The sequence below is a fragment of the Phoxinus phoxinus genome (genome assembly GCF_949152265.1).
Source record: "Phoxinus phoxinus genome assembly, chromosome: 1".
NCBI classification, from domain to species: Eukaryota; Metazoa; Chordata; class Actinopteri; order Cypriniformes; family Leuciscidae; genus Phoxinus; species Phoxinus phoxinus.
This window is the reverse complement of record NC_136876.1, coordinates 17,643,621-17,666,761: the sequence shown is the minus strand read 5'-3', so window position 1 is coordinate 17,666,761 and position 23,141 is coordinate 17,643,621. Positions and strand designations below refer to the sequence as shown.

Here is a 23,141-nt window from a genome sequence, read left to right as displayed (position 1 = left end):
GTATGTTTTTATCTCTAGGGTACACTTGTACCTTGTAGTCAAGTTCCATGAACAAACTAAATAAGATTAGTGGCACTAATTCCATTTATTTCAACAAAACTCGTGGTTGGAAATGAGTTCGAGCTGCTTCCGTAATCTTTTCATGTCTCTGCATCTACCACTTGTGTGCTACACAAAAATTACATAAACACACGACTGTTCAAAAGCTCAGGATTTATTTGAAACAAGCATTTTGTAAAGCTATAAAAAAAAATCCTGTCACTTTTGCTCAGTTTAATGCGTCCTTTATAACGTTTAAACCTATTTTAAATAAAAAAATCTTACTGACACCAAACTTTTGAATGTTATTTAAATGTTTTTTATGACCTGGACTTTAAGATTTGATTTTCAGGCTTTGAATTTAGACCGCTTACACCATGGAAACATTCCATAATCTCTTCATTTCCCAGCATCTCTTGTAGTTGGCACACATAATATTATGTAAAAGCACATGTGGAGAGAGGATGTTGGCTGAGGATGAGTTTGGTTGTTAAGATGGGATGAAGCTTTGAATCTCAAAGGAAAGCAGTTTGTGCAGAACTCTTTTACCACTGAAAAAAACTATTTCGATGATTTTAACACAATTCAGATTCGAGAGGGCAGTCAGCAGCGTATGGTAAATCTGTCGGCCCGCCGATTGCCCTTTGGGGGAGGAGATGTTGAGGGAATCCTTTGTGACAGTGAAGGATTACATCTTGTTTACTTGCTTAAATGTCATTACATCTTAAGTGCCCAGGTCAAGATAATCCCATATCGTTTGGAAATAACCTGTCTGAGAACAGCCCTACGTTAGCCGCTGCTCTATTTACTACCAGTGTGGATCGGTTCAACATCAGACTGTAGTAATTTAACTTTTTCACTATTATTTATGTAGACACTATACAACGACATATTTATACATTATGGAAATTACTTTTCCAAGAAAACCTTAAGGGTTAGCACAGGTCTTTATTTACAGCATTTGTAACCGGTCATAACATTATTAGTTCATTTCTTGCCAGCCAACCTTGACTGTAAAAGGCTTGCCAAAAAAAGAAATTTCAATACACTGTAGCAAAAATGGCATTGCAAGCATATGGTGGTGTTCACACAGCACGTACTTATGTTGGAAAAAACTAGTCGGAGCGCTACAAAATTGGCCAAACTGAACATGAGATGGCATTCGCAACCCGTTTTACATTCGTAACGTGACACATTGTGCAAGTGAAATGGGATATTTGGTGAGAATATCTGTACAATAATGCAATTTTGCTAATACATAACTAACTGGCTATATTATACATTAGTGATTATTCCTGTAGCTCAAACAATAGTGTATATGTGATAGCAACAGCATGGTCATAGGTTTGATTCCCAGGGAATGAATGAACGACTAAAACAAATGTGTTCCTCTAATGCAGTGATGGTTTGATAAAAGTGCTGCCAAATGCATAAATGGGCAGAATAGGGAAGGTTTTTGCATTTTGATGATAAAGTCAAACGTTATTATTTGCTGTGAAATAACGTGGCCTGATTAGTGACACAATTAGACAAGGAACGTATTAAATATATTATTAATAACAGTAACATACTGTAAATATTACAGTAAAGAACTGTAAATTCACAGCTGCTCTTGTTTTGCTGCTTTTACAGGTATAATTTTACAGTATAATTGTAGTTTATGATCTACAGTACTCTTGTAAAAGTTACAGGCTTACTGGCAACCAAAATTGCCAGTAAATTGCTGTAAATTTTACAGCAATTTGTTACAGTGTAGTAAATTTTTCTACTAACTTAATCGCATAGTTTAAAAAACAGGATGCTCATGAAAAAACAGCAAGCCTGAAAAAAACACACGATGACCAATATTTAAGAAAGCGCAGTAACAATGAATGTGAAAGGAATGTGTCCCGTGTGAACAACCCCATGTTGTCTTCAAAATGCAAACTAACAAAAACAAAAATTCATAGATTCTAGTGCATCTATAAAATGGTGAATCCAATGATTCAATGTCAGCTTGACATCTAGATCCACTGTTCACATTCGGATGAATCAAAGATTCTCGATCAGCTTCTTGACCCTTTCGAGGGCATTTGGTGTTGCTTTAGGCCTCCGTCCAAACAATGTTCCCTTTATATCCTTCGCACCGCTCATCTCTGATTTCCAAGAGACTGTATCCCGTAAAGAGACGCTCCTTTGAGAACATCCGACACTGAAGGGGATTTTTGGGTTTGTTTGTGCTGGCATGAAAAGTCTAGACTTGAGTCGTTATGTCATTAATACCAACTGAGAATATAATGCTGCCGAGTCATTCTGAGCTCAAGTCCTGGTGCTTTTTTGTGTGTGTGTTTGTTTAAATAATCCTTCTTTTGGGGATGAGTTGAAATGATGTTCAACAGTGCTCATAACAGAGCTTCAGTAAATCGTCTTACACAACAGGAAAAAGTAATATGACTCAAGCGATCCATCCCTTTGTATTTCCAAATGACTTTTCGGAGTCCAAAAACTCTGGAAAATAAAATGAGCGAGGCTTCCCAATGAAGTTGATCCTGAAGCTCAAGCATGTTTCTAGCGATGCCAATGTTATGGGTTTGATTCCCAGGGAAAGCACAGACTGGTAAAAAAGCGTGTCGCTTGAATGCACTGGAAGTCGCTTTGGATAAAAGCGTCGACGAAATGCATGATTGTAGATGTTATCGGATTCATAATATCATGTCGGTTTTGAAAAGTCGTAAACCAGAGAACATGCACAAAGTCTTTTTGGTGTACAACACTTGTCCTTCAATGTTCCTGTTTCCTTTGGTCTCGACCCATCATACTGTCAAAAAAATAATATGAAGCAGCCGTGTTTCACCTTCTTACCTTTCTCAGACGTCCCGTGGGATAGTAGGACTGTTGGGCATTGACATGCTGTTGTTGGAGCTGGACGTGGGGAAGAACGAGGGCATGTAGGACAGCAGAAGAGGACTCATCTGGGGACTGTCGTCCGACGGTAAGGGGATCACCACATCATCCTGGTCCCACACGTGGAAGGCGTTGGCATGGGAGACAGACAGAGCCTGGGGAAGACGGGTGGGTCTGATACTCGATATGTCGTCTTTTTCGGCATCGTCTTCGTTTGGGCCAAGCACACAGTCTACCATGAGAGACAAGGAAAGCAAAGTGACGAGAACAATTATTTGGTGAATCTTTCTAAGGATCCGTTAATTAACTTTAGTTCACACATTAGTTTAAATGAACTTAATTTAAATTAATAAATGCTGTAGATATACTGTAGGTCATTGTTAGATTAAAGTTGTATCTGTTAACATCAGTTAATGCACTGTGAACTACCGTGAATAAACAACGAACAACTGCATTTTTATTTGTATTAACTATCACAGATAAAGATTAATAAATGCTGTTAGAAATGTATTGCTCATTTGTTCATGTTAGCTAATGCATTAACTAATGTTAACAAATGAGACCTTATTGTAAAATCTTACCAATTATTTTACGGTAGAAAACCTTCAGCAGGGGGTAATTTGACTTTAGTTGAAGTATTGTGTCAAAAGTTTACTCTATTAAAAGGCAAAAATATCCCACCAAAATCATACTTGAGTGAAAGTTTTGATTAAAAAGTAACAGTAAAGTTATTTTTTTTCCCCTGTGCTTTAGAGATTAAAACCAAGAGACAACTGTCAAGAGGAATAGAGATGTTCTTATTAAGTAATTTAGAGGCACAAATAATTTAGAGGCAACCTATTTATTCATATTTTTCTCTATGTCCTGATCAAGAGGATATTGAAACCAATATCCCAAATTAATTGAGTTGGCTTAAATAGAAGTTACGTTAAATTAATGGGTGATTTTATTTAACTCAGTAAGACAATCTTATAATATAATATATAGTACTTCATACTCCTAGCTTAAACATATATTCAGTTCTTGCATTTTAAGGTTAAAATGTAATTTCTTCTTTACACTTTAAGGACCCTTACCAAAACAACTTTGACAGTACCGTGGTATAGTCATTGACTCATTGTTTTAGGCGACATGAAACAATGTTGTGATTTGTTTTATACATTGCATTGGTGCTTTGCGTAAATGTTTTTCTAGTTCCAGAACATTGGGATTTATGTGAGGGCATAAAATCGGGCATAAAACACGGGCTTGATCCCTGTACCATGCACAGTGATGGCAATAGAGGGTAATACCATGACACTTTAATGGATACCACAGTAATTTAAAATACTCCAAAGAATGCCAAAGCATTGCCATTGTACAAAATAGGTTACATTATTACATGGACCCTGTAACTATACCATACTACTTTGTTATCTTATGTTTTTCTTCTAAAGCGAATAATACAGAAAATACAGTGTTGTTTAGAGTAACTTGAGATTTTCACAATGGCAATGCTATGACTTTTGTGTTGACAGTCTGAATCATTAAGCATAGGGTTAAGGTTTAAGCAGCTAAGGTTTAACCACAAGGTCATAAATCATACCTTACCTACTACATCATTAGCGAGGTCTTTGATTAGATGTCCCACTATGGCATAGGCGACTGCAACAATGACCAGCGCGGCCATTAACAGGTACAAAACCCCCTTTGGTAAGGGAATGAGGTCCCGGTGCACTGGCTTGAAGTCTTTGAACATCGGGTCCTCGCTTGAAAAGGAGTATTGAAAAGAATGCCCATTCTTATCCGTCACGTTCAAACTTGACGCGTTGAGAGAATTCATTACCAGCCTTTCTTTCGACAAACAATCCCTCCAAAAATAGAAATTATATATCAAATATATATTATTTGATGTTTCTTCACGAACTGGCCGTCAATGAATGGTGCTTTGATTTCTGATAAAAAGCTTTTCGCTTTACAATAACCTGGAAAAGTGAAATAATTTTTGAGTTAAGATTTTGGAAAGAGAATGCATGCTATAATTCATCAGTTTATTTGATCTTCAGTATCCAAGACAGTTTAATAATTTAATAGCTTATTAAATGTCCTCACCTTCATTGTTGAAGTTGAATTTATTTTATTTCAATGTTCACTTAGTTTGATGTTTCCTTCATTCTTCGTTGCGTTTGCATTTTCGTTTCTGAGGGTTTCACAGCCTAAATGGACAAGTCTCAAGTCCTAAGATTCAGATAGGCGTGCTGCGCATGCGCGTCTGAGCGCTGTCCGCGGTGCTAAAGGCTCCGCGCGCGACTCTCGGTTGACGGCAACGTTATCAGTCATCCCGGAGAACATTTCCAAGACCGCCCACTTTCCACCCGCTTTGGATCATTGGATAGAGGTAGATAAACTCTTTCATCCCGCCTCCAAGAGGTTGATAATGCCGCCACTGCTCACGTCCCAAGTCCTTTAATTCGCTTAATTAAGTTGGGGATTCCGCGAACATGGTGATCCCTCTGAAAAGACCTCTTTTCCCAATTACTCGCGTTAAGTCCAGTTTATCAGACTAATCTTGGCTTTGTTTGGGCGAAAATAAGTCATAGTGCGTGACAATAGCCAAGTCCAACATGTAGGTTAGTCAGAGAGCCATTTATAATTCAATTTAAAATGATTAAGATAACGCTTTTGACAAAGCATATTGTTCCAAAGCAGCAACCAGATAATCTAAATAATCCAAATAGTTTGTTTTTTGGCGACATTTTAAAAGCAAAAAAGTTTAGCATTTGTTATTGGGTATGAAAAATTATATTAAAAAGTGATAAATAGTGGTTGTACGTTGCTTTTTGTTTATTATTCGTCAGCTACTGATCCCAACGGTAAGGTCTCTGTTGCTACGGTTACCACTCACGCGACTTTTGTTCACGAGCGTTTGGAGCAGTTGTATTATACGCACTCTGGCTTACTAAAGTTTTGTTTTTGGAGATCCTTCTCATCGTAACTGGTAGTAAAGACACAGTGGAGTAGGCTAGCGTAAGAGACACAGATATAAACATAAACTGGAATTAAAAAATGGAAAGATGGCACCCTGTGTATGTAACTGAATGGTATTCGATATACAGTAGCTATAGTAAACCGTTCTTTATGCATAATAGGGTAATTATTATTTTTTTCTCTCCTTATATTTGTATTGCATATGTTGTTAGGCTACTTTGTAAGTGATTCAACATGGCCAGATAATAGACGGGCAAAAAATAAAAATCCCATAGACTTACATTGAAAGATTAAACACCCTATCAACAATAACATTATGTTATATATAAACTGCATAGACACCGATCAAAGAAAATTGCAAAATACTTTTCTTTAAGCTGAAAACTCGTAATGCATGTTTACAGGAAACATTTAAAGTAAATAAAATATAGACTTTTTTTCATTCACTTAAAGGGACAGTTCACCCAAAGAAAAAATGCATGAGTTTCTTTCTTCTGTTGAAAACAAAAGAAGATATTTTGAAGATTGTCGGTAACCAAAGAGTTGATGGACCCCATAGTATCCCCGCCACATTTTTTCACCCTCTCCCATACTATGGAAGTCAATGGGGTCCATCAACTGTTTGGTTACCTATATTCTTCAAAACATGTTTTGTGTTCGGCAGAAGAAAGAAATCCAGAAATACTCTTTGGTTGTAAAAAATAAAATAAAAATACACAGCAGACAGCTGGACATGTAAAATTATTTTGAAAGTCATCATTATTTGTACAATTCCCCCTAAATGTTTTTGTTTTATTACCTCATCTATCAGAGGGATTCATGTTACTGAAGATTTCCCTTGATATTCAACATTAAAACAGCGCTTTAAATGCTCTTAATTAAGCGTGACTAATAAAAAAGAAAGTATGTTGAAAGTTCTGTCAGGATATTTTTGTCAAATTAATTTTAAGCTACAGCTAAGCAGTATTCCTCTTACATAACCAGTTGAGCTTGAGCAGGATTTGTTGATTTCATAATGTTCCTCTTCAAAATCAGCGTGGCTTGACAGAGGACTTGAGCCGCCCGTGTTAGTTGTTCTGTTGCCTTTATCAGTGTATTTTACTGATGGATTCCTCTTTAGACCCACAGTATAAGCAAAGACCAGGAACTGTGTGTCCTATAGTCTCTCAACCAAATCTAGCCCTCGTTGTGCAAGAGTGCTTATAAGAGGAGAACAAAGAGAAAGCCACTGCTATCATTAAAAAAAAAACATTCTGGTAAATGTACAAATAGTTAAACCGTAAAGAAGGGGTCCGATGTTGCACAAATGCGATATCAGGAAATTATTTTGAAAATCTCAGAGCCAATAATATGATGCAGCCCTCATGTCAACAAAAAAGTTATTGCTATACATACATTGGACTTATTGAATATGATGATTGATGTGTGTGTGCTTCCGGAGCATCACAGATTTTATTCTGTTTACATGTTTACTTTTGAATTTAGGTTTATTTACAACTACCTGTAGGCTCCCATATGTTCAAAAGCTTTAGATCTGTAAGATTTGTTTTCAATGTTTTTAAAAGAGATCTCTTCTGCTCACCAAGTCTGCACATATTTGATCAAAAATACAGCAAAAACAGTTATATTGTGAAACATTATTTAAAATAGTTGTTTTCTATGTTAATATATTGTACTGAATTTTCAGCATCATTACTCCAGTCTTCGGTGTCACATGATCCTTCAGAAATCATTAATTTGATGAATGTAACGTTCAAAAGAACAGCATTTATCTGACACAGAAAGCTTTTGTAACATTATAAATGTTTTACTGTCACTTTTGATCAATTTAATGCATCCTTGCCACATAAAAAAGTATATTAATTGCTTTAATTTCTTTCCAAAAAAATTAACAGTCTTACTAACCTAATGATGCTGAAAATTCAGCTTTGATCACAGGAATACATTAGCCTACATTTTCAATAGATTACAATAGAAATCTGTTATTTTAAATTGTAAAAAAAATTCATAATATTACTGTTTTTGCTGTAGTTTGGATCAAATAAATGCAGCCAAGACTTCTTTTGAATACATTAAAAACTGATCTCAAACTGTATGGGAAAACAGAATCTAGCAGTCATGATATTTAGTGCAAAACACTGCTGAATACGATCTTTCTGCAATAATGTGTCAGTCAGCACATGGGTTTATATCAGATATACTGTCTCTCAAAACAGACTGACATCATGCTTTCACGACATCCTGTTCTCTCTTCTGTATCCCTCACTGTTTTCTATTTTCAGATGAGCTTTTAAATGAAATCTGGCACCTGGTTTGACTTTGAACATTATTTGTGTGTGTGTGTGTGTGTGTGCGTGCGTGCGTACGTGTGGGTGTGCGTGTGCGTGTTAGAAGTCTATGTCCTGGAAAGTTCTGCATTATGTGATTGTGCAATTTTTACAAATACAACAGGGGTAGTAATAGGTACTCTAAAAATACTGGGTTGTTTCAAGCCATGTTTGGGTCAAATATGGACAAACCCAACCGTTGGGTTAAAAAAAATGCAATTTGAAATTTTGAAATAACGGTTGGTTTTGTCCATATTTGGCCCAAACATGCATTTTTTTAGAGTGTGACATTAAAGGTTCTCTAAGCGATCCTGGGTGACGTCACTTCTTGTTGACGTTCGAACTATTGTCAAACAAAATGGAGGCTAGCTAGACCCTCCCTCCTCCTCATCCGCGCACTAACAACCCAAACCCCACCCCCAAATCCTTCTTGTCGGTTATTGGCTGGAACACTGTTTGTTATGTTGTGGTGCGGGTTAGTCCAGTTTGTTTTTGTTGCTGTTTGTGGAGCCTGGGGTGTCTACAGAGACCGTGTTTTTTTAGAGTGTGTTCAGGGGACAGCCAGCTAGCGGATAGTGAGGAGATATTTGCTGTATGTGACAAAAAAATGTTTGGCCTAAAAAATGCGTGACATCACTTAGAGCACCTTTAAGTTGTTCACATGGAAAAAACTTTAGCCTTTAACTGGAATTGAAGATACAACAGTATTGTAATTAACGAACATTAACACAGGTTAATAAATTATGTTAATGCATTATGCAACATTTAATGCATTTTATAGTTCAATATAATTTATAATAAAAAATAAATCATTGTACAAATGCAGATCCTTTGCTCCCGGTTGTCCCAGCTGGCTCAGCAACAGGGATTATCTGTGCCCTCTGACACTCATTCATCTCATTATTACAGTCCATTATGTTCTGAGCCAGTGAATGTATCTCCATTTACGGATTAATGCTTGCTCCTCAGATGCTGACCTGAGACAGTAGTGCAAATCACGAGGTTAGGTCTCCATATATAAAACTCACTGTTGTTGGATTGAAAACTGAAGTAGACTTAACCCTCCTCATTTCCAGTTTACATTTGTCTTTGGGGTCTGTACATTGTCTGTATAATTTTATATATTTTTTTTTTTAGAAACAAATGATGTATGCTTATTTTTGTTTACTTCTCAACTAGCCTATACGTTTATGCTGTGTTTAGGCGGATGTGTAATTATACATAATTACTCAACTACACCATTACCTACATGCTTATGAAATATAATTTTTTTATGAAAAAAAAATATAAAAATAAATAAATACTTCAACGATGATCTAAACTAAATATAAGTTATTTGTTTCTGGATATTGATCTAGGTGTTAGGGACAGAATCCTGCCATTAGCTGGTTGAGAAAAAAAATGTAGGAATTGCATCTATAGAAAAACAAATGTAATGTATGTCCAGCAGAGGCCCATAAACATCAATTCCATTTTCTGGAAGAGGTCAAATGGTCTATGCCTAACTTTAGTGGTATTTTTATTTTATTTGTATATATTATATAATGTAAATGTATATAGAAATGCCACAAAAGTCAAGTGTGTGTGTGTGTGTGTGTGTGGGCGTGCGTGCGTGTGTGTGTGTGTGTGTGTGTGTGTGTGTGTGTGTGTGTGTGTGTTTAGACAGATAATTTAACAAAAGTCACAAAATTTCATGACATTGAGATAAAGGGAACAATGTTTTGTTAATGGGCGAAACATCAAACGGGGTCCCCAAAGACAATATGAGGGTTAAGGGAACTTGCTTGATCACATAACACAAAATTTATATGTTTTATTGGGCGCATATACCAGTCTGTGTGTATTTTTGGATATGTACATTGCACCATGGTAGTCATTCAGCAGGGTTATTATCGTTAACTAAAACTAACTAAACTTAAACTAAATGAATATTAGAAATTCTGCCTTGGCAATAACATGAAATGTTTGAATCACTAAAACTATTAACATTATAAATGAGTAAAAACTAAAACTAACTAAAACCAAAACCAATATAAATTAAACCTAAAAAGCAATAATATTTAATTTTTATTATAAACTAGGCCTACTAATAAAGTACGTATAATAAACGAAATGACTAAAAATCGAACTAAAATTAACATGAAAAATATAAAATAAAAGCTAATTCAAAATATTAATAAAATCGACGTGTGTGTTTTTTTACTTGTTAAAAAACGTTAGTAAGGTTGTCGTTTTCACAAATCACACGCCGCGCGTGCATGTCACGTGGATGATTGCGCGTTGTGGATTTGTAAACAACTTCGATAAAACGAATAAAACTACCTCTCATTTGTTACTTTGTTACTTTTGACGGTTAAAAATAACCCTAGAGACACATAATTCGACGGTGACACATTAAAGTGTGTAAGTTCAAGTTATTCAGACGTGCTAAGCAACGAGCTAGTTACAATGATAATTTAACATGCTAATTAAAACGCGAAGTTTAAAAAAGTTCGTTTGACCTCATTTTTTATGGTGAAATTATGGATTATTTACGTACCATATGAATTACATGTATAATAGAAGAGCCATGTTATTCTTTGACGCTTTTGGAGTATAATACCATGTGGTTTATATTAAACGTAAATAAATCACCGCACGACAGTAACTTACGTGTTTGTATGAGGACGCAGGTTAATTGTCAACGTGTATTCTTGTATTTACATATGTGTTATATATTATGTTTTTCAGGTCATGGCTCAGCATTTCTTTGGAAATTCAGGCTCCATGACATTGCAGTCAACACCTAAATTAAGTCATCACCATGTATCAGTAAAGGTACATTTGACATATGTGGTCAAATGTCTGATAATACTCTAATATAAATACTGAAGTGAATATTTTCTGTCCAGATGCCAGATGATGGTCTTAACTCAACAGGTGAAACTTTATCATTTGTTACCCTGAATGACAGCTCTGAGCAGCAAAGGTGAGCCAGTAATAGAAAACATTCTTATATACTATTGTTGATTATATTTACAGTAATTTGACCTATTTCTCACCCTGTGACAGTGAGGACTCTGGTATCGGTGTTTCAAATACCTCAATTAGAAGTTCACCCATCAACAGTACTATGGAAGATGTTGGCGTTTTATCTCCCACAAATTCAGGGATAGATGAGATTGGAAAGAAAGCACAGGACCTTATTGAGAGAATCAATGAGAGAAGGGCCATGGACCAACATGTGATGAACAGCTTTGAGGAAAAGCTCATTAAAAAGGTACTCATCATTACAACAGACATAGTCTCACGTAATAACCAGACCTTCAGACTGACTCCATCGCAGTTGTCATTGGCCAAGGACCGCCCAAGAGGCCGTCTGACTGACATTATAGCAACTTCATGACTGATATTGTATTTTTAAGTAAAAAATATTTACCAACAATAATAATACCAACAAAATATCTGAAAATATAATATTTAGTTTATAAATATATGGGTATATCATAAAACATGGATGATTATAAAGATGATAAATTACCTTGACCTTTTATAAGGTAAAAATGACCATAGAAACATGGCAGCATCTTTATTTTATTTTTACACAAAGATTGTTTGGTCTATTAGTTAAATCTGTTGACTTAAGCGATCTTTGTTGCATTATATGCCAACAGAGACAGTTCAAAAATGGGGAAAAGCACTTCTTGTGTTTTCTGCCCCAAATTTGCATGCCTTTGACTCCAGAAGTATTGAAGATATCTTAATATCCTTTTCAGATTCTATCCTTTTAAATTAATTTTCACCCCCTGTAATTTGGCTCTAAATCTCAGGTGAAAATTGATATTTTGACCCCCTTCTACAAAATAGTGGATTACTCAGTCAATATACATTAATGACATTAAATATTTTGTCTTTCTTCTACATTTATGCATTTCTTTCACCAGAAATTATCAAAAATATTAGCCGGGGTTAATCTCTGGTTGAGTTGACACGGAATGACCCTATAAATGATTGTGTAACACGGCTCAGCAACAACTGACCTAAAATTATGCAAAATCAGTAATGCAGACTGTACATTTAGCCTTTCAAATGCAGACACAGCTTTTAGTGAACTGTAATGTGCGGTGTGTGTCCGTGCAGGTGAGTGAGATGTGTCAGCGGGTGAAGGAGCAGATGTTTGAGTATTATGAGCAGCACAGTCAGGGCATGGAGGCCAGCATCGCTGAGCTGTCGGAGGTGCTGGAGAGAAGCAGTCAGCTGAGTATGGAGCTTCAGGGAGCCAGTCAAACCCTGGCCGCCATCAATAAAGGCCTGCAGCACAACACTGAGCAGTAGAGACACAACCTAACTATAACATAATATGAGGCAAGAGTACACTTATATGATTTTTGTGTTACCTACACACATCATAACAGAGGCAGAGTCCTGTTTACTTACAGTAATTTATTTAAACTTAAGGAGTAACTGTTCAAACGTGAATATTTAAGTGAGTGTAGCTGATTGAGTTTTTTTTCTTATTATAATATGTTAAAGAAAGTTCAAATGTGAATAATATGCTAATCTGATTTGTATTTACGTGTATTTAAATGTCTGTTTCATTACATGGTTTATCTAAAGATTTGAGATTTGTAGGATTAAGGCTTTTCTCCCCCAGCATTAGCTACTGAAAACCCATTTAATTCGTTGTCAATTCTCTTTATGGCTTTCTCAGTACAAATCAGCTGCTCTGAATAAATATAGATGGCAAGATGCAACCATTACAAAATGAGGATTTGATAACAGACCCTAGAGCCTCCGGTACCATATGCGTAATGAAAGCAAAAGGGGAAACACTGTAATATTAAAATTTTTATTCGTCTGCATTAAATATTTGTTCAAAACAGCCTAACACTTAGAGATTTTTTATTTTTATAATACATCAAACAAAAACATGCACTTTTTCATTTTTGCGATCCTTGGTGCATTTCTTTACAAATCTACTTAAAAACCTGCAGTCAAACCTTCATTCAGAGTCTTGTGGTCTAGTTAGAACATAGAAAAATAGATATCTGACTAAGACTACATAAAGTACAGACATTCAATTATCACATACATTACCTGGAATACTGCTAACACGTGTTTGTTTTAACCAGATTCAGAGAATATTGTATTTAATAAAGATTTCAAGCAAGTTGTAATGGTAAATGATGCAAACTCTCCAAGCTTTGTGGAACTGAATGGGTCATAGGTTAAAGGCAGCAGAAGTCAGTGTGTACATGATGTGTACAGTAGGGAGACGGCAGCTCATTTGTCCACCGTGAAGGACTGCAGTCCAGTGATGGCTCTGCCCAGGATCAGGGCATGGATGTCATGGGTACCTACAAAAGATGACAATAATCAATGTGTTTGGAGAAAAAAAAGTTACTCAATCAAGCCTTCAATCAATGGATGCATTGATGTGTACATTAGAACTAGCCAGGTTTTATACCAAGTTTTTCCTCCAGTTTGTTTTTGTGTGATTCTTTATTTATGAAACATTTTATGTGTATAACTATTTACAACGAAGCCCAAGATCCATAAGACTAAATAAAATAAATAAATATGACAAGAAATTAAAATAAAATTGACCAAAACATATACTAATATATGCATATACAACCTAATATATAGAAGGATCTCAAAGTCTCTTTGATAAAGTCTCAATAAGATCCAACCAAAATTGTATTTTCTTTCTGGTGGCGCCATGCACTTTAGCTGTGGTACACTCCAAAAGGGACCACAGATCCAACCACAGTTTTAGGATAACCTTTTTTTCCCTCCAGTTTTGAGATAAAAATATTTCATGAATGCTTTGGAATACAGATAAAAAAAATAAAAGTGTAATAAGCCCCTTTCACACAGAGCGTTGATCCCAGAAAATTGCCATGGATTTGATAGAGTGCCTTCTGTGTGAACGCAAACACGTACCGGGATCGATCCCGGGATGAGGACCTGGTAACGTTGCTGGGATCAGTCCGGGAATGTAACACCTTGTGTGAACAAAAGGCAGGACCAATGCCGTAAGGGGTGTGTCTTAGTGTTGACGCTGAATCTGAGATCGTTTGCCAGCTTAGTGGAATAGTACGCGATGCGCTAATTTATGATCAAATCAGAAAAAAAATGCACGAGAGAGAAAAAATGTGTTTCCAGATCTTGCTAGGAAAAAACAGTGACCAAGAAAAAGCCCATAATAAATCCAAATGCTGTATATTGAAAACAAAATATCGCAACATGCACCTGCCCACTTTAATATCTCAATAAACTTGATCGCTTTATGATTGCAAATGATTTATGTTCTTTACTTAGTGTAAAACTATGCACTAACAAACAGCCACCTTTATGGCGACTAATTTAAATTTTTGGTTACAGTGGCAGTGTTTGTGAAATTATGTATTATTAAAAAAAATTTAAAGAACAAGGGAAAAGACAGGATGTTTTGAATAAGTGTGTTGCTGTTCAAGGCAACCAACTGGAAATAATATTAAAAAGTGCTTTAATGCAAGCTTTCTGATGTCCTCCAAAAATATCGAACTTTGTTTGTAATCCCGATCACTTTCCTAAAAGCTCAAAGCATTACAGAGCTCTCGTCTGTGCGGTGACCAGCAGGAAGTTTAAATCAGGGATTACATGTGGGTTTCTCTGTAATGCCTGATCTTTTCACTTTATTCACATCTCCCTCACTCTCTCTGACCTTCATAAGTGTTGACGGCTTCCAGGTTCAGGACGTGACGAATGACGTGATACTCGTCTGCGATGCCGTTTCCTCCCAGCATATCTCGGGCCTGTCTAGCGATATCCAGGGCTTTCCCGCAGGAGTTCCTCTTCAGCATAGATATCATCTCTGGAGCCGCTCTGTGAACGTAGATCAGAGAGTAAAGACCGTTAGCTTGGATGTGATCAGTTAGGGTATTTTCTCACATATTAACATCATTCTATTCAGACAGGGTTTACATTTTAAATTAAATTGTATGTTTTCAAGTAAAGTTCAAATGGCCTTTACTTCCTTTATTTTGAAAGGAAACTTCACTGAGGTATTTTTTTAAATGATAAATATTGAAGTGACTTAAGATAAAGTACTGGACCTTTTAAAAAATATTTTGTTAAAAAAAAGTATTGCAGTGAACGAATGGGAAGCGTCTAATGATTCCAAATGTCTCCTATTTACCAGATTTGCCAAAACGTTTTGACTAATGAATTTCCATAATTATTGGATGAGGATTTTTTTGTTAATCATATTATAGCAAATATAGTCATAATGATCTATTTTTAGTCAATTAAATATTTTAGGTCTGAGTAAAACAAAAAAAATGAGCTTATTCACTATAGAAATATCCATGACTTTTTTTAGGCCTGAAAATCACACACCAAAAAAACCCCCTGATATTTTCAAGTTTTCCAAATTTATAAATTGAAACAAACATTTGTCTTTCTCTGTTCCACACTTGATCCCTGCATCCTCACAAAAATGTCTATAGATCCTAAAAACTAGAGCAGCGTAAAGATGAACCTCACTTTTTGTCATCTATCAGTCGTCCCAGCTGCAGACACGACTGCAGGCCGATGGTGATCTCGGTCAACATGTCTGCCATCTTCTTCTGGATCAGCTGGTTTCTGGCTAGAGGAACTCCAAACTGGATCCTAAAGAGAACATTACAGGAACATTGTGTTACATTCTGAAAAACAACATCATCAAGAACCATATAGACATGAACTATAAGGAGAGCCAATCTTAGCAAGCAAACAAATTTACTTGCATTACCATTTACAGTTTAAAATCCTTCCACACTTTCCTCATTATCCAGTCACTCATTAATGAGAGCAGATTGCAGATGTGTTCTGACCTGTCCAGTGTATACTGACGTGCGGCGTGGAAACAAAACTCTGCGGCTCCCAGAGCTCCCCAAGCGATGCCATAGCGTGCGTTATTCAGACACCCGAATGGACCCTGGTGAACAAGGAAGAAAATCACAGCTATATTAGCATTGACATTAACAAAAAAATGCTAACAAAAAATGTATTATGCATTGACTAGGTGCTTGTTTGAGAAGCCTTTATCACCCAGATATACGTCGCAATCGGAATAAAAGACTATCGCAACTCCCGTTTCATGCCGACTTCAAGCCAGTGCTTCATTATTGTGAAAGACTATATATTGCATTGACTTTATGTCTATGCCTACTATTTGTTGGCATCCGTCGGTCTCTGGAGACAATGGAATATGTGTCAAGGATTCTCTGTGGTTGGTTTGCAGCTCCTGCTGTGACTGTACAATCCGATTTTGGAGCAGCAGGCTCTGTTGCAGTTACTGCAGGTGTAGTATGTGCCTGGGTCTGGATCTGTTGGTGCTAAATCTGCTGATGCAACCCTCTGTTGTCTGCGCTTTCTCCGCTCTTCCCACTCGGACTCTCTTTTCTTCTCAGACACCTTGATGCCTGCTTTGACAGCTTGCCTCCATCTGTAGTTTCTGCTTCCCAAACTGCTGGATTGACGTTGCCTGCCTCCAAGTCTTGTTTACAAATGTCTTTGTAGCGAAGAACAGGCCTTCCTGCAGGTCTGGAGCCTGTAGCAAGCTCGCTGTAGAGTAATCTTTAGGTATGCGACCATCCTGCATGCGACTGACATGGCCTAGCCAGTGCAGGCGTTTCTGGGAGAGTAATGCAAACATGCTTGGTATTTCCGCAGGATCCAGGATTCAGGATTTTCCTTAGGCAGCGCAGGTGGAATGAGTTGAGTCTGTGTTCTTGCTTGGGAGTACAGGGTCCATGCTTCAGTACCGTAGAGTAGAGTACTGAGCACGCAAGCTTGATACACCCTCATATTGGTGTGGGTTGTCAGCATGGGATTATCCCAAGCTCTCTTTGCTAGGCGGCCCATCGCTGCTGCTGCTGCCTTGCCAGTCCGAGTGTTTAGCTCGGCATCCAGGGAGAGGTTGCTGGAGATGGTAGAGCCACGGTAGGTACAATTATCTACCACTTCGAGGGTGTAGTCAGCAATGGAGATATTCGGGATGCTGCTAACATCTTGGCCTATTATGTTGGACTTTTTGAGACTGATAGTGAAGCCGAAATCTCTACAAGCATCCGTAAAGCGGTTGAGGAGTTGTTGTAGGGCTTCCTCAGAGTGTGCAGCATCATCTGCGAAAAGCATCTCCCGTATCAGAACCTTACGCACCTTGGTCTCTGCTTGGAGGCGTGCTGAACAGGTTTCCATCGGTTCGAGTGTGGAGGTATATGCCCTCTTCGGATTTGCTAAGGGCGTGGGTCAGCAGCAAGGAAAAGAAGACACCGAAGAGCGTTGGAGCGAGTACGCAGCTCTGCTTCACTCCACCTCTAATAGGGAATGGGTCCGAGGAAGAGCCATCGTACCGGACAACGCCTTGCATATCATCATGAAAAGAGATGATGATCCTCAGGAGCTTGTGGGGGCATCCTATCCTTTGCAGTAGGGTGAAGAGGCCTTTCCGGCAGACTAGATCGAACGCCTTAGTCAAGTTGATAAAGGCGATGAACAATGGTCGCCTCTGCTCACGACATTTCTCTTGTAACTGCCTTAGTGAGAATATCATGTTGATCCTCTGAACTGTTGATCTCCCTGCTCTGAATCCACACTGAGCTTCAGGATATACGCGACCTGTTTAGTACTACCCGGGCAAAGGCTTTCCCAACTATGCTGAGAAGGGATATTCCACGGTAGTTGTTACAGTCACTACGGCCTCCTTTGTTGCAGGCTAGAGAGTCGATGGCCTTAAAAAGCTGTTTCATAGAAGTAGACTTTATGTTTATGCCTACTAATAATAAAGAAAAGCCAATAAACGCTGAGTCTCATGCAGTTTTTCTCTCACTCACCGCCAGTCCTGATACTTTGGGCAGCAGGTTTTCCTCTGGCACTTCCACCTCGTCCATGATGATCATGCCGGTGGCTGAAGCCCGCAGAGAAAACTTGCCCTCGATCTTGGGAGTGGACAGACCCTTCATTCCACGCTCCAGGATGAAACCACGCACCTTCCCATCCTCACATTTGGCCCAAACCACACAGATATCAGCCACGGGTGAGTTCGTAATCCTGTGCGAGAGATGGGAGCAATGTAAGAGACTCTTTGTCACTTCTGTTGTCCATAATATATAGATAATTTTACAAAATGTGTAAACAATAGAGTGCTGAGCCCTAAAACCCAGAAACAAGCACTTTTGCACTTCTGGTTCCATCGGAAGTCCGGAAGTCAGTGGTTTTTTAGTTAAATGCCTGAAATAAGACGTGTGGTTAACACAAGCTCAAGATATTTTAACGTTTTTCTTCTTCTTCTAAAACATAAAATACATCAGCAATACCACATTAATGAATTTTTGTAATGCTTTTACTTGTCCACCACTTTTACAGCTTCGTTGAGTTTATACAAACTAACTCGAACAAAAATAAAGACTGAAAGAGATGTCGGAAACGTAGTGATGATGACGTTGAAGTCAAATGACCGTGGTGTAGTTCGTTTATAGTCTGATTTTAGATTTTTACTTTAGGCGATTGCTAATTGTTGCTAATGTGTAAAGAAGATCATCATGATGAACAAAAGGAGTAAGAATCATAATCTTTTGTTGGTCACAGAGCTTATTTTCTACAATAATCCAAAAGCCAGTGGAAAAAATCCTATTGGCTTTTTGCCAGGGGAACAAGGGTGATGCAAACTTCTGGGATGGCCTATAAAAACACATCATAACTGCGGCATCATGACACTGGCAGCAACTGTCCATTAACTGAACGCAGTCCTGAAAAAGGCTTATGGCACCACCTTGTGGACACAGACTGTTACTTGTAACCGTATTTTGTACAGACTGATTATGATTTCTTCACCTTTACTGTTGTTCTAAACCTGCGTTATATAAGAGCGGCGCTGGACGCACCAGGTCTTGGAGCCGGTGAGGGTGAAGGTGCGACTGGACGGGTTGTACTTGGCTCTGGTCTCCATGCCGCTCGGGTCACTGCCGTGGTTTGGCTCCGTCAGTCCAAAACAACCTAGAATCTCTCCTTGTGCTGCGCGACACATAGACAATATGACGTCTGCATGGTTATGAACTTAAGTGGGTGAATCTTATGAGCAATATTTTAGCCCATAATCAAAGGATAAAGTTTTTATTTTTATTTTGACACACTTTTTAAATCTTTAGCTATTGGTTTTGCAGTCTTACCCAGTCTGGGCAGGTATTTCTGCTTCTGTTCCTCTGTGCCGTAAGCATTGATGGGGTGCATGACCAGCGAGGACTGCACACTCATGACCGAGCGATAGCCGCTGTCCACTCGCTCCACCTCGCGAGCGATGAGACCGTACGCCACGTAACTTGTGCCAGCACAGCCGTAACCTTGACAGGGAAGAGTGCATGAGCATGAGAGTTACAGAAAAGTATACATAGTTACATGATAACACTTTTCATAACTACATTAGTTAACATGAACTAACAATGAACAATACTTCTACAGCATTTATTAATCTTAGTTAATGTCAACATTTGTTAATACCTCTTTAAGATTGAAAGTTGTATGTTAACATTAGTTAATGCACTGTGAACTTAAATAAACATGGAACATTTTTATTATCTAACATTAACAAAGATTAATAAATGCTGTAAGAATATATTGCTCATTGTTAGTTACCGTAATGTTAGCTAATGCTAGTATTAACAAATGAAACCTGTTACCCTTTACACTTTCAACAAGCAATTCATTCTTTATTTCCTGACTAGGCATTAGACTAAGCATTTTTTTTTTTTTTAAATCTCTAATATAGGGCTGCACAATTTGGGGATAAAAATATAATTCCAATCTTTCTGATAAAAATTTCAATGGCAATTCAAAATGCGATAAAATAAAAAGTCCAGGTTTTCTATGCTTGTTTGTAGGGCTGCACAATTTGGCAATTTCGTGATTATATACTTATATAATATATACTGATTATATACATCAGTATGGCTATAAAAAATATTACATTACAGGTGAAACTCGAAAAATTTGAATATCGTGCAAAAGTTCATTTATTTCAGTAATTCAACTTAAAAGGTGAAACTAATATATTATATAGACTCATTACATGCAAAGTGAGATATTTCAAGCCTTTATTTGTTTTAATTTTGATGATTATGGCTTACAGCTTATGAAAACCTTTCACAATATTCTAATTTTGAATTTGGGGTTTTCATAAGCTGTAAGCCATAATCATCAAAATTATAACAAGTAAGTTGTTATAATAAACTGGCAGTAAGTGCGAAATTAACTTTTGCACGATATTCAAATTTTTCAGAGTTTCACTTGTATAAACGAGTATTATTTTTATTATGATTATTATTAGTAAATAAAAATATTAAACAAAATAAGAAATATTACTATTGTAATATTATAATAGTAATATTGTAAATTAAAAAATATATATATTTAAGAATTTAGTATTTACATTTTAAAATACTAATATTTATGTCTGTCTTGATTTCATTTTCAGAAGTTAAACCATCAATCTTTTATTTTGACGGAAAATCGCAGGGAGCCCTTAAAGTGTTTACAATTTTGGGGACATGGTTTGCGCATTTTGGGTTGCACCAAATGCACATTATAAGTGATATATATAAGCAGATGCAGAGATGGAGTTTGTGTGGAGCAGCATTTCCTGTGAACCGAGCCGCTCTCTGAGACACTGAAAATAGTGTATCATGTCTGCTTGTGTATAAATAAACACAGTGCCGTGCTTCCCTCTGAATATATAGTGAATATATTCATTTAAATTGCAGCTTCTGCAATTTGATAATAATTTTCGATTTTATTAATCATGAAGCTTTTCTCTAATATTGACTGCTGATCAATATGGGACTGATATATTATGCATACCTTTAATGGTTGGGCCCAAAACACCCAGTTCCCCCATCTCAGACACAATCTCACGATGAAAAACTAGAGGAGAACAAGGAGAAGTTAGTTTAAAAATGCTTTCAATCAATGAAAACTAACACCCTACTACACAACCGTAGCCCATTCTAGAAGTCCTGTTGTAAACTACAAGCTGTCAATGTGATATAAATATACACTCACCTTCATTTCTGTTGGCCATCAGGATACGCGGCATGAGTTTCTCCTGGCAGTAAGTGCGAAATGAGTCTCGAATCATGACCTCCTCCTCCGTCAGGAGACCCTCCAGCTCCAAGGCATCACGCCAGTCAAACTGCGCTTTAGCTGAGGTTTATATGACGGGATATAACAAACACGCAGGTCAGAGATCCGCAGATATTCAGAAGCTTACAGTAGGAAATACCACAAAAGAAGTAAACGTACGTGTTTTCACTTGCTTCTTTTCACCAGACTTCTCTGCATCTGATAGAAGAATAATAGAATTATACATTTGTGTATCTTTACAATGTTATGGATGTGTGAATAGAAATATGCATTAGAAATACACTCCCATTCAAAAGTTTGGGGTCATTAAGATCTTTTAATACTTTACTTAGAAATTATGCATTGAATTGATCAAAAGTGACAGAAAATACATTTATAATGTTATAAAAGATTTTTAAAAATCTGTTCTTTTGAACTTTCTACCATCAAAGAATCCTGAAAAAAAACTGATTATAAAAAATGTTTCTTGAATATTATTTTCAAATAAGGAAATTGACATTCTTGAAGAACACGACTTATATTCTATATTTGAGCTGTGGAATACATATCTAATGACCACGTTTAAAGGGATAGTTCACCCCAAAATTAAAATTATTAATGTTGTTCCAAACCTGTACGCTGCTCTTTTTATTTAAAGAATCGTTATATTGCATAATGATTTGCATGAATGATCTGATTTGAATAATGACTCCGTTTCAGTCTGTTCATCACATGAATACACCGTATAGCTTCAGAAGTATTGATACATTTCAAAAACTGTATGGATTACTGTTATGGTGGACTTTTTTTAGCTTGACCGACATGGTCAGTATGATTTTTAAACATTCTTTTTATGTTCCAATAATAATAATAAAAACCAGACGGGTCTGGAACAACACAGGGGTGCATAAGTGTGCATTATATCTAAAGACATATATCCGACAAACTGCTGTTCTGACCCCATGGAGAAGCCGCAGCAGTTTTCTGTGATCTGGAAGCTGTAAAAAGGACACATCTCTGGCTGTTCGCAAGCAGACGACTCGCACTCCTTAATGCCATGATGAGTGAGCCTCTGTAAAAGTAATAATGCATGTCATGAATGGCATAGAGCAATCATACATTACAATACATGCATGCATGTATCAAAACATTCAACGATGCCTTAATCATTTCTATGCATTTTTATTTTACCAGGTTGGCCCCTTCAAATTAATATCTGTTTTAAGAGAGAACTGCCCAAAATTGCAGCATAATATAATCATAATACAAATATGCCATACTATGCTTAAGTAACTAGTTAAAACACTTAAGACAAGACATACAGGATATTGTGTTTTAAATGACAGATTTCATAATAGCCTACTACGGCTAGGAGAGTTTCAGTCACTGTCCAACGTAGGTAAACAAATCCTCTGACACTTATTCTATAAACAAGCATTAGCGTCAGTTCTTGACCACAAGCCATGCACACGAATAGCAGTTGACCCAAAAGCACAGGAGCTAATAAAAGACTCCGTTATAATGTCATATAAACAGATAAAAGCTTTACGTACCTGTTCACGACGATTTATGAGCAGACGGTACTAGTTCACTTGTCATACAGCAATAATAGCGTTAGTCAGGTGGGATTTTTTTCACTGTTGACAGGCAGGCAGCGCACGGAGGGCGGATATGGAACATGAGTGTGTGAAAGATGGAGAGTCCAGGGCGCCATTTTGAGTGTGGCACATCTCTTCTTCTTACTATTTTACGGCGGTTGGCATCAGAAAGTATATAAACGGGTTGGCATGAACATTGATTGAA

General features: G+C 37.1%; 3 protein-coding genes across 5 annotated transcripts; 1 reads left to right on the top strand and 2 right to left on the bottom strand.

Annotated features, from left to right (window-relative positions):
* Positions 1–197: 197 nt before the first annotated feature.
* Positions 198–5,220, bottom strand: LOC306995150 (uncharacterized protein). Its single transcript, XM_079606468.1, has 3 exons — positions 5,014–5,220; positions 4,513–4,886; positions 198–3,154 (listed from the first exon to the last, which is right to left on the bottom strand). The coding sequence occupies exons 2-3, from the start codon at positions 4,742–4,744 to the stop codon at positions 2,886–2,888; spliced, it is 501 nt and encodes a 166-aa protein (XP_079462594.1). The 5' UTR covers positions 4,745–4,886; positions 5,014–5,220; the 3' UTR covers positions 198–2,885.
* syce2 (synaptonemal complex central element protein 2) lies at positions 5,117–13,071 on the top strand. Of its 3 annotated transcripts, none has more exons than XM_079606438.1 (5): positions 5,117–5,299; positions 10,947–11,033; positions 11,108–11,184; positions 11,268–11,475; positions 12,336–13,071. In XM_079606438.1, exons 2-5 carry the CDS (start codon positions 10,950–10,952, stop codon positions 12,528–12,530), a joined length of 564 nt encoding a protein of 187 aa, XP_079462564.1. In that variant the 5' UTR covers positions 5,117–5,299; positions 10,947–10,949; the 3' UTR covers positions 12,531–13,071. The 3 variants fall into 3 exon arrangements, with proteins under 3 accessions (XP_079462564.1, XP_079462563.1, XP_079462565.1); XM_079606437.1 differs by lacking the exon at positions 5,117–5,299 and adding an exon at positions 10,460–10,619 and having other exon boundaries at positions 12,336–13,037; XM_079606439.1 differs by lacking the exon at positions 5,117–5,299 and adding an exon at positions 10,482–10,615.
* On the bottom strand, positions 13,031–23,026 carry gcdhb (glutaryl-CoA dehydrogenase b). The gene is made up of 12 exons (XM_079606429.1): positions 22,892–23,026; positions 22,298–22,410; positions 21,519–21,557; positions 21,279–21,419; positions 21,078–21,140; positions 19,394–19,564; positions 19,109–19,238; positions 18,059–18,275; positions 16,055–16,158; positions 15,726–15,851; positions 14,905–15,065; positions 13,031–13,552 (listed from the first exon to the last, which is right to left on the bottom strand). The coding sequence occupies exons 2-12, from the start codon at positions 22,395–22,397 to the stop codon at positions 13,479–13,481; spliced, it is 1,326 nt and encodes a 441-aa protein (XP_079462555.1). The 5' UTR covers positions 22,398–22,410; positions 22,892–23,026; the 3' UTR covers positions 13,031–13,478.
* Between the last annotated feature and the right edge of the window lie 115 nt (positions 23,027–23,141).